Source organism: Odontomachus brunneus, unplaced genomic scaffold, assembly GCF_010583005.1.
Source record: "Odontomachus brunneus isolate Ranch 3 - 2012 unplaced genomic scaffold, Obru_v1 Obru_scaffold_176, whole genome shotgun sequence".
In the NCBI taxonomy this organism is placed as follows: domain Eukaryota; kingdom Metazoa; phylum Arthropoda; class Insecta; order Hymenoptera; family Formicidae; genus Odontomachus; species Odontomachus brunneus.
Window position 1 is genome coordinate 585460 of NW_022639626.1, and position 14693 is coordinate 600152.

The 14693-nt window shown below is 38.9% G+C and overlaps 1 protein-coding gene across 3 annotated transcripts in view; it reads right to left on the reverse strand.

Annotated features, from left to right (window-relative positions):
* Positions 1–8683: 8683 nt before the first annotated feature.
* LOC116851505 (enhancer of split mgamma protein-like) overlaps positions 8684–14693 on the reverse strand; it is a 17456-nt gene continuing 11446 nt past the window's right edge. For all 3 annotated transcript variants that reach the window (XM_032830964.1, XM_032830966.1, XM_032830963.1), the window contains 3 exons: positions 13840–13929; positions 11531–11806; positions 8684–9835 (listed from right to left, as the gene is read on the reverse strand). In XM_032830964.1, coding sequence (XP_032686855.1) covers positions 9407–9835; positions 11531–11806; positions 13840–13929 — 795 coding nt within the window. In that variant the 3' untranslated portion in view covers positions 8684–9406. The remainder of the gene's footprint in view (positions 9836–11530; positions 11807–13839; positions 13930–14693) is intronic.

Consider the following 14693-nt stretch of genomic DNA (forward strand, 5'->3'; position numbering starts at 1 on the left):
AATACAGAGTGAATTTTTTACTCCGAATTGTCGAGTGATTATTACACTCGAACTCGAAGGGAGGATCTGATGCATTCTATCGTAATTGGGATAATTCCACTCGAAACAATTGAAATATTTATTTCTACAAAGTTTGAATTCATTGTGACTTGGTCGCAGCTTCCAGTATAGCTTCAAGTGAATTTTTACTTGTTTTGAGCGCGTCTCGAGAGCATGCTTCGACAAATTCGAAATTCTTATCAACGCCTTGAAAGAAATCCGACCGCGGGCTCAACTTTTATGCTTGAAATTCGTTTCTCGCAACGTGTGCGCGCGATTCGCAGCCTCCGCGCCCGCTAACCTCGGGCAAAATGGGAAAAATACGAGCGTGCTCGCGAATGCTATCGCACGTCGAGTCAATTATCGCCACATGTCGATCCGTCGAAGGAGACGCTAAGCGGGCTGCGAGAGAAGAGAAAAGAATGAGATAGAAGTGCCGGCTGGTCGAACGCCGTGAGTATGCGCGCAGAAGAGGTTGTAACGGTGTTACGTGCCATTAAAGACAGCAAACATCGTAGCCTTTATGCGCTGTGGAAAATCACGAGATTGTTCGGCGACATTACCACCAATGTCCGCGGATTCTAATAATCGTCGCTCCCACGACGGCTCGCGTTCGATCCACGAGACATCTCGTCATCCTCGCGCTTGGTTCTCGTCGTTTGTAACAATGAATATATCTACCTATGAGCAAATCTGCCTCTATAAGAAATGAACAAATAATGTTTACAAAGATGATGCGTTCGAGATAATATAAATTTTCTTTTGTGCAGCAGTATACTAAGAAAAAAGATATCTAAAAATAATAAAAATTTATTCGGGTACTAAGAATATATATGGGTAGTTACTAATAATATATATTCACTTGTATTAATATACAATTTTGAATAAATATACATTTTCTTGAAACGTTAAGAAAAGTATAACTTTTCATGAGAAAGCAATAGTTTATTCTAAATATTTAGATAAAAGAATTTAGATTTAAGTAAATATGTCATAAGTATACTCACTAAAAAGAAATATTTATTATTTTTTATATTTTTTCTCACAGGCATACAAACACATACCGTCGACCAATGGAAACGCGACTTTCTCATGGAATATATGGCGTCTCAATCGACGATTTTTCGTTGACAAAGCATCAATAATTTTTACACACCCGCGGAGAGATCCACGATATCTTTTTTTTTTTTTATAAACGCGCGCGCCCGCGGCTCGAATGATCAATCGGTCTGCCGGGATCGATCGAGATCGATCGTCGCGCGCGATCTTCCGAGCATCTACTACTCGAATGCTATAATTGGTTGCGTTCCCCGATGTGAGACAAGCTCAGTTCGTCTCAGATAAACCCTTTTCCCTTGGGCACGCGTCTCTCTATGTGAACAGGTCGATCAGTAACGACGAGGTGTCAAAGAAATGTCGCCGCATAAAAACGGTTCTCTTGGGACGAGCGCGCACCTAATTGTTATCTCGTCGAACGAAAGAAATCCTTGTGTCGAAATTTCTCGCAGGACAGTGCCGGCTTTGTGCCGAAGGGGCTTCCGCTTTACCGTGCCATATTGCTAATCCCGTTCTTCCAGGAATATTTGCCCGAGTAATCCGGATAAATAAACAAACTGATCTTCTCGGATAACATAATTTTCGAAGTGACGAATTGTGGTTGTGATTGTCTCAGCAATTATTTCGTTTTGTTCGTATACAACGCGCGATATTATATACTACATTTTTTATCGATATTTTATCTATATTTTAATACACTTTAGCATTTTTAAATTTGTTGAACAACTTGTAATTTTTAAAAATATTAATCTAACATACAAATTGTTAAACTGTTGCTCTACTACACAAGAATTAATCAAGTACTAGGAAAAGATGAAATATAAAACTCGAGATTTGCGACATTGATACATTTGAAAAGTATTTCGTCACATTTATTGGATTAATTACTTCTTTATTCACGTATGCATAACTTCTTTACGTGGTGCACGTAGGCTTTCCCTCAGCGTGTTATTGTTTTCATACTCCAAGAGCATATCTGTATCCTTTTCGAGCTCGCCAGGATTATCGCAGTCCTCTGGGACTCGTTCGGGTTAGCTGGCAGGCAGTAGATTGTTGCGAGCTCCCTCGGACGAGAACATTCCCCGAGGACAACAACGCTCTTAATTGTTCGGCCGTTCATTCCTTTAGAACGCCAATCCCTTTCGCCTTTTAGCTGGTCCAGCTTGCAGCTATTACTCATGCATTGATATATTTTGACAGCACTTTCGCTAGCGTGGCACACAGTGGCACGCAGTTTAGCCTTTTGCGATTATCGGGACGTTTTTCATGATTTGTCTGAGCGAATGATTTGTACTGAATTATTACAAATTATCGAAACATCTGCGAGAAAACATCCTTGAGATGCGAGGCGCAATCGCAAATGCGAATCGCGATTCTAACGACGACTCGAAAGAAATAAATAACATTATTTGCGCGCGATGTCAACTCTCTTAAAGTGAATCAGTGAATAATCACTGATATCAGTTATAATTATAGCACTGAGCGGTTTCAATGCTATACTACTGTGTCCAAAAAGTAAGACCAATTTAAATTTTTTTTTTTTAATCTTTATTTATTATTCCAAATCTATTTCGTCACTTTCAAAGTAATCTCCCTCAGACACAATACACTTATGCCAACGTTTTTTCCAACCCTACGGTTGGAAACCGTATTACGTGATGCATACAAACCCACACTGCAGTGATAGATATAAACCCACCATCTCACACTGCATTGGTTCTTCGAGACTATTTCGCTAAAAATTCGACCCATATCGTTCCACAACCACCATATTCATCTGATTTAGCACCGTGTGACTTCTGGCTATTCCCTAAACTCAAAAGACCGCTCCGGGGACACCGTTTTGACTCGATTGAAGAGATACAAGCTGAATCGAAGAAAGCTTCGAAGGCCATCCCGGAAATCAACTTTAACAACTGTTTCGAAGATTGGAAAAAACGTTGGCATAAGTGTATTGTGTCTGAGAGGGATTACTTTGAAGGCGACGAAATAGATTTGGAATAATAAATAAAGATTTAAAAAAAAAATTTTTAATTGGTCTTACTTTTTGGGCACAGTAGTATTTATAACTGTAAATCAGTGTATATTCACTGCTTTTAATGATGTTTCATTGATTCACGTTGAAAGAAAACGATAAAAGAAGATAGAAGTTTGGCGCAAGTGGATAATAGCAGATACTTGCGACACAAATTCGACTTTATTTTCGCGAGGAGAGAAAATGAGCTCGAAGCTTTCTAATTACGGCTACCCCTGAACAAGTGATTAATCCTTACGTAAGAAGCACCGCGAGTGTCACGTGTTCTTAGCGTAATATTAGATCCCGTTGTTAATTACGAGGAAACTTTCTCCGCAAATTACATCCGTCAATCATTCTCTATGATACCGCGATGCGGAACATCATCTGGAACAACGTTCGAAGCCAGGTAGTCGTTGACGAGCGTTTGATAAATTCCCGATGCCCTATGCACACGGGCACGCGTGCAACCGTGCGAAGGCGGACGTTACCGGTTTCGGTCTCGCGTGTCTGTACGAGATCGCGACGCGTCAACCTTTGAATCGTAGATCATCCGGCGATAGGCGATAGGTCGCTGCGGCGGACATTGTTGCGTGAAATCTGCGCCAGGGCGTGAGACCAAGTCGAGACTCTTATTCATCGATTGGTATCCGATTGGTATTCATATTAATCGCGCGTCATCGACATTTCACATTGAACGATAGAGAAATGATCATTGTTCAAGTTTATAGGAACTCGAGTTCCGCTACTTGGACATCTCGCAGATCCTACAAGGAGATCCGGAAGTATTCTCAGAATTAAGCTTCCAGTGCTGGGAGTCTGTAACTCGTTATTGGAGTTAACGACAGTTTCGTTATTGTTGCATTTTGTATATCGTAGAAAAATTGCACAACGATAACGAAACTATCGTTAACTCCAATAACGAGTTACAGAATCCCAGCACTGGTCCTTTATCGCGGAATTCTTGATTGGTGGCGTCAAAAGCAAGGAAATGTATGCCTAAAATTCATGTTCAAAATATATCAAAATAGAAAGAAATGCTAAAAAAAATGATAGCTCGCAATCGATTAAACACACTTTTAATGTTATTTTAAGCAGTATAAACATAGACAACATCTCAGGCAGAATGCAGATACGACAGTAGGAAATCGATGATTCGCGGTTCCGCAGATTATCACGCCACAATAGCGCTTCCATGAGGTGGTAAAGGGTCCAACTCGAGCTGTGGCTCACGTTCACACCTGAATACCTCGAGTACTCAGACTACCGCCACCGGCAGCATCGGCACACGAGGCCCAACGGAAACCGAGAACCGAGAAGAAGCGGCCGGTGGTGCGGCGGGGAACGGGAAAGCGAGAGACTCGGTCCGCAGTTAATTGCCAGCATTTAATGAGCGCTCTTTGACGCGCCGCGCGAACCGCCACGGTAAGAGTCGTAATGGCTGCGCAGCTTTCCTCACGACTTCAGGTATCGTGCCTGCGTGCGTGCGTCGTCGTTCCGTGGCTGTTTGCGACCGGCGAATAAGGTCGCAAACGGCCACAGGGTTCTCTCACGGTGGTGTTATCGACCACTGGGTGCAATGGAACCCCTGCGCCGACGAAAAGCGAATCGCGCGACCAAAAGATCGAGGTTCTTCGAGTTTCTCCGTGGGAGGAGGAAATAAGAGATTATTTGAATTTCTTCGACGAAAGTTTACGTTATCTTTGCACTTTAATATATTTTCTCCGTCAAAGTGCAAAAAGAAAATCGTTAATTATATTTAAAGTGACGCACTCTTTTATTTATCCTTTTTACGGTGCCGTTTGCATGTAAGATTACATCGGAGAATCCCGCGACAAAGGCAAAACCATTTTCCGTTTTCCTTTCAGTTTAATGTCATTTGTATCACTTCAGTCGGCATCCACTCAAATCGCAGGCATCACAATAGCGTCGGTTCAATAGCAAAGCGTTTTAACTGTGCCGCCGACATTTTTGTGGATACCGTTGGCCGCCGACAAAAGTATCATCGTTTTGATTTAGTGACCGCAATAATGGTCGAGAATGACTGTTGGCAAACCGTATGTCCTTACTAAAAGGGTCCCCGAGCAGCAGTCGTGAAGATTCTTTATCTGTGGCAACTACTTCGATCCTTCCTACCTGCAAATGCTCCAAACGCGGCTTAGTATAGGGTTTGTTATTTCCAAATATAATCCGTTGCAGATTTTGTGCAAAACCAAATATATGCAATCATGTTATGTAAAAATATTATTCAAGTTTCCACATGTCAATACAGTAAGTAATCTGAAAGTAAACTGAAAACAGACGTACAAATCGTGATATGACGAATTGCCTAAACCCAGAAACTATAAAATTTAGAACTCATTATATAACGCGTATACAAAGAGTGCGACAATTAGAGATTTCATATAATCAGTGTAATATTTCTTGAATATTAACGAATGTAATCCGCGTACGTAGAACGTGGTATCAAAACAGAAACCAGATCAAGAGATTATTCAACAACGAAAATTATAAATCTCGAAATTTTTTACATATGCTAAATTGAATAGAGATTAACGCGTATAAATGGATAAATAAAATTACAATCTTTTTTCATTATACGTAATAATAATTTTTTTCATTATAATCTTTGTTTTAATGGTGTAGGATATTTTTAATACTTGGAGATTTGAAACTTGGAGATGCATAAAAAGAAGTAATGTGTGTGTGTGTGTGTGTGTGTGTGTGTGTGTGTGTGTGTGTGTGTGTGTGTATCCATACATACATATTGTATGTACTTTTAACATATATTTACATATATTTTATATATAGGTACCAGAGATCATGTTATATATTAAATCAAATAATTTTATTCTTATTTTTATTATTATCATAGTTTTTTTAGTTATTATTACATATAAATGTACGCAAAAAAATTTTATATTATAAAAACGTAGATTTTATTTTATCTCTTTATCTATTTTATTCATCTCCAAAATTAATACCATTAGTTTAATTGTATTTTTTTTAGAAAGAGGTAAAAAATTTATAACTTTTGTATTATTTCCTCGATCATTATATTATCCTCCTCTAAAATCGCAAAATAGAAAAACTTAACTTTTTGTTCAGCCATAAAAAGGAAACAGTCTTCACAATATTTAGGTTTGAATCTCGACTAAATAAGTCCAAAACAATACGAGTCTTAGCTAAATTGATTTTATGCGATTTTTTCCTGAGATCTCTGAAATTTGGTTTAACCGAGACTCGAATCATTTATAACATGTTTAGCCAAAACTCGAACCATTTAGGTTCGCATCCCGGCTAGAAAAATGTAAAATGATTGGAATCTCAGCTAATACGATTTTTCACACCCCGATAACCAAGCGTGCCGGTACGTTGGTGCACGTTGTGCTCAGCACATCATGCTATGTTGGTACTGTGTTATTTGATATCGATAAAGTAGAAAATGTGCGCACGGTGTTACCACGCAGTGCAGTACACGTTGCCCGATTATTTTATATTATAAAAACGTAGATTTTATTTTATCTCTGTATCTATTCAAAATTAATACTATTAATTTAATTATATTTTTTTAGAAAAAGATAAAAAATTTATAACTTTTGTACTATTTCCTCGATCATTATATTATCCTTCTACAAAATCGCAAAATAGAAGAACTTAAATTTTTTGTTCAGCGGTCACAAAGAGGAAACAGTCTTCACAATATTTAGGTTCGAATCTTGGCTAAATAAGTCCCCTCCGATAACCAAGTGTGTCGGCACGTTAGTGCACGCTATGCACGCTCAGCACGTCTATAAATACTACGTTAGTACAAGTAATGTGTTATTTGATATTGGTAAAGCAGAAAATATGCGATGTCATCACGTAATGTAATACACGTTGCTCGATATATCGGGTTTACGATTTTGTAGGAGGATAATATAACGATCGAGGAAATACTACAAAAGTCATGAATTTATTACCTTCTTCTAAAAACTATATAATTAAACTAATAGTATTAATTTTGGAGATGAATAAAATAGATAGAGATATAATAAAATTTGCGTTTTTATAATATAAAATTTCTTTTTGTGCGATATCAAGCAATGTGTACTACACTGCGTAGTATATTGTGTACTACACACCATGCGCACATTTTCTATTTTATCGATATCAAATAACACAGTACCAACATAGTACTTGTATGACGTGCTAAACACAGCGTGCACTAACGTGCTGGCACACTTGATTATCGGGGTATATTGTTTGTCCAACGTACGTAGCACATCGTGCACAAATATAGTGGCGCGCTTGGTTATCGAGCAACGTGTACTGCATTGCGTGATGACACCGTGGCGCGCATATTTTCTGCTTTATCGATATCAAATAATACAGTACCAATATGGTACTTGCATGACGTGCTGAGTACAGCGTGCACTAACGTGCCGGCACGCTTGATTATCGGGGAATTCTGGATTGAAATCTTTGAAATTAGATTTAGCCAAAATTCAAACCAGTTTATATTTAGACGGGACTGAAACCACATTTTGATTTAGATCTTTTCTAGATAAATATAAGGTGGTTCGAGTCTAAACCGATTTTACGCAATTTTGGTTTGACATCTCTGAAATTTTATTTAGCCTAAACTGTTTTCTGTTGTTTAAATCAATATTTCTTTTATAAAATAAATGTAGATTAACGAATTTTTTTCACGTACACAGCAGAAATGTTTATAATGTATCATAGAGATGTCCTAAAAATGTCCTGATATTCATAAGATATCCGTATGTATATTCCTGCTATGTGAAATAATCAATGATTTTTATTATTTATTATTTATTATTTTTTATTATTTATTTATGCAAAGATTTTTATTATTTATCAAATAATAACAAACTATTAAGTTTTAATATATTGACTTGATATAATTTAATATGACCTCCTCCCTTAATGTAATTTAATACAATGTAATATACAATGTAATAATTAGATATGATGTGACTTTTTAACTTAATCTAATTTTAATATCACGAATATTTATTATGAAAAAGTTTCATATATATATATTTATATTAATTTTAATTAATGTACTATATATAATTGATTGCTTGAACAACTTTCACCAGCCTCACATCTTTTTTAAAGATTATTAATTGCATTTGCCACTCACCTTATCGAATTGATACCATTTGTGTTGTTTTAAGAATCAATGATACCATCTTTTTCTTAGAATTAATCAACCTTATAATTGTATGTTGGTATTATTTTATGTCTTTTTTCAGAATAATTGAGAAACTAATCTACTGCAGGTACAATTTTGTGTTATTCATTCAGAACTAATTGATCTTGCCAATGGTTGCTGGCGTCATCTCGCGTTGCTTTCGGACCCAATGTATCATATATTGATTTCAATAATATTTCAACTAATTCCATATATTTTATATTTGAAATATCTTGATGAAACTGTGATATATATATATATATATATATATATATATATATATATATATATATATATATATATATATATAAAATATGTTACATAAAAATTTATAATATTTAATATACTTTATAATTTTATGTGTGTTAATTAGATTTTCCAAAATGTTTTCTAAATTAATAACTTTTCTTGTTATTATTTTCATAAACTTTATAATTCTTATAAGAATATGGATTAAAGAGGATTTTTTTCTAATCTGTTTCTTCTGTAAGTTATAATCTAATATATACAAATAATGTATATATAAGAATGATCTATCACACACTTATGTCTATTTAAAGCCAAATACCAAAGTAATGTAGAATTAACAGAACACTATTAACTATAATACAAAAAATGACCATAGTATAAAATATTAACATTACGTAACTTTACAATACCGATGATCTCTCCATTAGTCTTTATATGGTATATGATATGTTTATATATATTGTTTTATCACCATTATTTAATGAAATGATATCGAATAAACTTTTTACTCTCGAATAAACTTTCTTCTACATGTGTATATATTGATATCACGCGATCGGTCTATAATTATTAAAAATAATTCTCGAATACCGGAGTATATCGGAAAGACTATTTTGTACTTGCAAGGAAGTAATGATATAAACACATAGAAGTGTTATATCCTTGTCACATGAAATAACAAGTTTGAATAAAATCTTTTCGATTATGCTGTTTCTAGCATCTCTTCTGTATTAATTCTACCAAAACGTAAACGTGTAAGATATACAACGGCAAGTTTTAGGAAGAATAGGAATCTGCATAGGGAATGTACGTTATTAATTGATAATTAAGCACAAAGTGCTTTCGCACTACCACGGTCTCCATATCGTATTGCGTTCCTCTACACGTTCGACGTCGATTTCTTCATCGTCCTCAGCGTTAACATCCTGTAAGTTATACGATTTGTTCCTCGTCGTTATCGTCGTCGTCGCAGTTGTCACTGCCCTCTGATCCTCTGGATTCTTCAGTTTCGTACTAAAATCCGCTGTTAATTTCTTTTTGTCGTTAACGAGCGACATCGAGGCTTGACACTGAGACGTAGAGACGATTGTTGTTGAGGCGTTGGTGTCGTGGATCTCGTCAACATGTTTATTATCGGTGCAAGATGTGGATATAATCGGCGACAGATTCGCGCGATGTACTACCGAGTCGATCTCACCGGAGATATCGACGGTGCAAGATAACGCGTTGCTAGCGACGCTATTTGTTAGGCTGGGTGATAAGAGGTCGATTTTCGGCTAAAAATAAAAAGAATGTTCCATGATCAGTACAGTTGTCATTAACAATAGTTTGTAATCATAAATTTGTTCGGCTGCATGCAAGTTTTGAATCGAAATTTTGGATTTATATAAACTATGCAAATTCTGTCGAGTTTGAAGGATCAATGGTAAATTACAAGATACATTAATACAATTGAATAATTTGCTTCGATTTTTGCACCGATTTTTCGTCTTCTTCCACCTTAATTATTATCTATGATAAAGACAAACTAATGATGCTGAAATGTTGGCGAAGGACCGTAAATAATAATATTGATTATTTGATGAATAACTTGTCCCCACTGAACTCACTGAATTCCAATTTGACTAAAAAACCAAATACATATTTTGATAGACTCAAAAATACTATGCGGGCTATTATTTTTCTGGAATGTTACACATAATTACTTATTAATGTTTTCTCCATATCGAGGCTCAAAGAGAAATATTTCTCAGAATTACGAAATATTCGATCATCTTGATATTCTACCTGCATTTAATCTTCGTTCTGCTTCAATAAACGATATATTAACTAAGCACTAATCACTGACGGGAACTGTAGATAAGAATACACGCACGCGATAATCAAATATTATGTAATTTGATAAAAATCAATATTTAAATGGATAAATATAAGAAAAAAACTTTTCTTTTCTTTCTTTTATTGGTATTTCGGGAATTTCGATAAGATTCGGAGATTCAAAGTGGGTGACGGGGAAGAAGTTGTAAGAGTAAAGATAGCAGTTGCATGTGCAATAAATAATAAATGGCAGATTCAAGATGAATTTTACGGTTAGAAGAGTATTATTAGACACATAAATTAACTCTCGCGAATCTTACGCTAGATTTTAAGGCCAGTATTCGTAAATTATTTACGAGCTTCGACTGAGAGCGTAATTAATTACATATACAGATTCGTATTTACGGATCTTTATTTGTTGTATGAGATAAGTGCATATACAGTTGGACGAATGACCGGAGATGTATACATATGACCGAAGCTATAATCATTTTTCAAATGATAATGGATTATGAATACCGGCCTCAATTTCGACTCGGTGTTATCTCCTTTATTCTCGGCAAGTTCTTCATCAAACGTCCGTGAAGATAAGAAATGTGTGTCCTGTATTATAAACGATTTTACACACCTGGAAATATACCACGATATATCGTTGCCCGCATTCCGGCGTCCGGCGTCCTTTTCGACTGACCCAATATTTGCTTATCGCGCATACTCTATCTGCGGTTAAGCATGTTAAATAATTAATAAACATATCTCGCTTATTGTAATTGAGAATAAAATGCAGATGAACAATCGAGACCATCCCAATTAAACAGCTCTGAAGCAAATCCCTCAAGCCTCAACATGGAGAAAACAGTGAGTAATCATGCCTAGTATCAGAGGGGGATTCGATAATGTCTGTTGCACTTGAATGTAAAGTTCGGCGGGGCGTATACACGATGACTCGTTACCTATCACATATTTTATTACTAATAATGAGATATCAGTAATTAGCGACGATCAGCCGTGTAAGCGTGCTGGAATGAAAAGCTCCGTTTCGCGCGGCCGAACGCCAACACGTGTCACTGGACTCGCGAGTGACACCCCCTCACCTGGCACTCTGCCTTCGTCGCCGATGTTATTCGATAATTACAAATTAAACTGTCAATTACCTGCGGTGAGTTGGACTGCGGGCTCGTTTGAAGACCAGACGCAAGATGCCTCGCCAGTCTCTCCGCGGCTTCACCCGACAGCGACGAGAGAAATTTGCAGGCTTCGGCCGCGCAATGCCCAAATCCGCATCGCCAGCGATTCTCAGCGGAAATTCCGTCGCCGCCGCCGGTAGCCGATAACCCGGGGGATCGCGAGGCCTGCAGTCTCTGCAGATGGCGGACCGTCAGCTCGAGGATGTCCGCCTTCTCCAGCTTGCTGATGTTCTCTCTCTCGGTCTGCGAACGGAACCCTCGTCGATAGATAAGAATGACTCGGGAAATGGAATGAACCTATCGCTCGGATCGTGAAATGCCCAGAAGCTGAGGAGACGGACGTCGCAATCGGCCCGCGAATAACGCGCCGTTATTGGGGAAATTAGCTCGGCGAAATGAACGGTGCCTTTCACGTTGGTTCAGCGAATTACGTGGAGACGGTGACGACGGAGACGCGCCGGCCGGGACTACCGTATCGACAAATTAGCACCAGCGATGAGGCACACCGTAGGATTCCTCCGCTTAAGACCCATTCGGTCTAATGCGCGGGAAGCGCGCGAGGCAATAAGGTGAGCCTCTTTTATGTGAGCCTCTGCTCTTGGTCGATCGCGAAGGCTAATATTGAAGTTGTTAAAAAGCACGGCCCGCGTATTTTCTCACCTCGTGTACACAGTCAACGCTAAATACAAAATTTCCGCTTGACAGCCGCAAAAGTCATCATTTCGTCGCGCGTAGTTATTTCAGCGCGGTAAAAGATACAAATTGTAGATCCCGCCTCGATAGGAGAGGCCGCCTGCCTCTTATCTCATGTTTCTTCTCGCGTGAGACAACTTTATCTATTTATTTATCCTTCCCGGCCAGACTTATTTATCCGCGGCGAAGATCGCGTTCGACATTAACGCGATAGCATTTGGCGGGGAACGCGCTAAATACTTACCGCACCGCCGCCGCCAGGACGCGATAAATTGCGTTTATTGCGAGAGACTCGGATTAGACAGCGATATCGAGGATATTTGAATATCACCTATATGTCGCCCCACGGTAGGACGTTACGCGCATGACTACACACCGCGAATCGGTGTATACGTGTCGTTCCGTTGACACCCGCCGTTGCACGCCGGTGGGTTCCCACGCTCTGGGAACATTTAAAAGCAAAATCGCCTGCACGCGTAGCTGCAGCCCGAGAATGCGTTTCCTGCTAGGCGCGATCCGTAAAATTGCAGCGGCGGAGCCGGTGGACGGACGGCCGAGGCGCGAGGACGGACGCGCGGTATCATAAATAGAGTCGGCGGAGTCGAGTAAGAAACCACGGCTTTCCTCCGAAGGTTCGCTCTCAACACGCGGGGAAAAAGTGTGTAGCACGTGCTCGCTGAACCAGGCTATCGGTGTGCCCGAGGCTGCCGCTGCCTATGAAAATAACCGCGGACGTAACGCTTCGATTTGCCGGCTAACTTTTAGCGCTCTCGACCCAAATGGTTTCAGCAGGCTCTCCGGGAGCGATTAATCCATTTCCAGCATCAGGAGTGGATACACCCCTTCGTCTCGAAGCAGCCATATGGCTCAAAAGGATTTTCTGAATTGCGATATTTTACTGAAGACGGACGGAATCGCAAAAATTATGCTTTTGATCCGTCTTATTATATTTGACGTGAACCTAAGAAAAAAATCAAATTAAACTTCCTAATGATGCATGAACGATGTTGTGAATTCTGTAATAGGATGGATACAGATCATGACTTCGTTAGTCGCTCCTAAGGAGTGATTCAAAACTGCTTCAGTCGAAAACGTTGTTTAAGACGTTGACTATCTGATTCCCATTGATCATCTCAATATTCAACTAAAGTTTGAGTTATTAAAGATATAAGAAATAAATGCAATTCATGGTACATGTATTCAGTACAGCTCGTTTAATTAGTTCTTTAATTAACTATATATTTAATTTATTATATGCAAGTGGTAACGTTTTATATGTAAATTAGTGAGACATGGAAATATTTATATTTTTATTATAGCACCGATCACTGGTGACCCTCATAGCAGTCAGCGTGTTAGCTTTGTCTGCAAAAATTCACTCCCGCGTCCACGGTCGCTCTTACTTATGCGCTTCGCCTTGGCGCCTGTTATTTTGCTTTTGTCGCTTAATGTTAATATAGTTAATCGTCAATAATTATGATCATGCAGGCTAGTAACCGACACCTCAAATAGCTGAAATATTTTCCACCTAAATCCCGTATGTATGTATAATAAATGTATAAAAAGAATGAATGTATCCTCACCTCCAAAGCGTCCACCATGATGTTCTTGAGCTCATCCAGACAACGGTTTATTCGCGCGCGTCTCTTCCTCTCTAACAGCGGCTTCGTTATCTGCCATTGAACACACGTTATATTTTATTAATCAATATACCGCGACAGTATACTACTTCGGCCGGCGAAACTTTCGCACTTCCGTCCTGCATCGCTCGGCGATCCTTTTCGATCGTCAATCACAACGTAAATTGCTAATTTGCGACGTGGTCGGGACGGGAATCGAATGTCGACGCGTATGATCGACGCGACAGAGCGAGCAGAAAGTAATAATCGAGCATGGCCGTGCCGTCTCTCTTTTATCGTGCCATCTCGTATTAATCCGCGAAGAAAATCTTTGACCCGTGAATGGACGGCGCCACGTCGCGCCGCGCCGCGCGAGAAATCAAGTCTTGTTTTGTTTTAGCACGGTGCCGAGATAGCTGGACGATGATTTAGCGTCAATTAGCGACCGTATCGCGCGTATGCGCCATCGATTACAGTTTTCTTAATGGTTAAGCCGCGAGAATATACGAATGCGCGAATTTATGCCACACCAGGTGCTGCGCCGACGACGACGGAAAATGAAACATCGTTGCCGATGAAAGAGCGAAAGTTAAGAGCAAAAGCGCGCTTGATTTAAGGACTTTGCCGATTGCGACGACCACTCGCCTGTCGCGATTCATCGATGCCAAGTATCGCAGGAAACGAATGTGCATATCGACACGCGGCTTACATACTGGAACAAAACAAGTTTCTTATAGAGCTGATTAAAATTCCCAAGTGAGAGAGTGAGAGCGAGAGAGAGAGAGAGAGAGAGAGAGAGAGAGAGAGAGAGAGAGAGA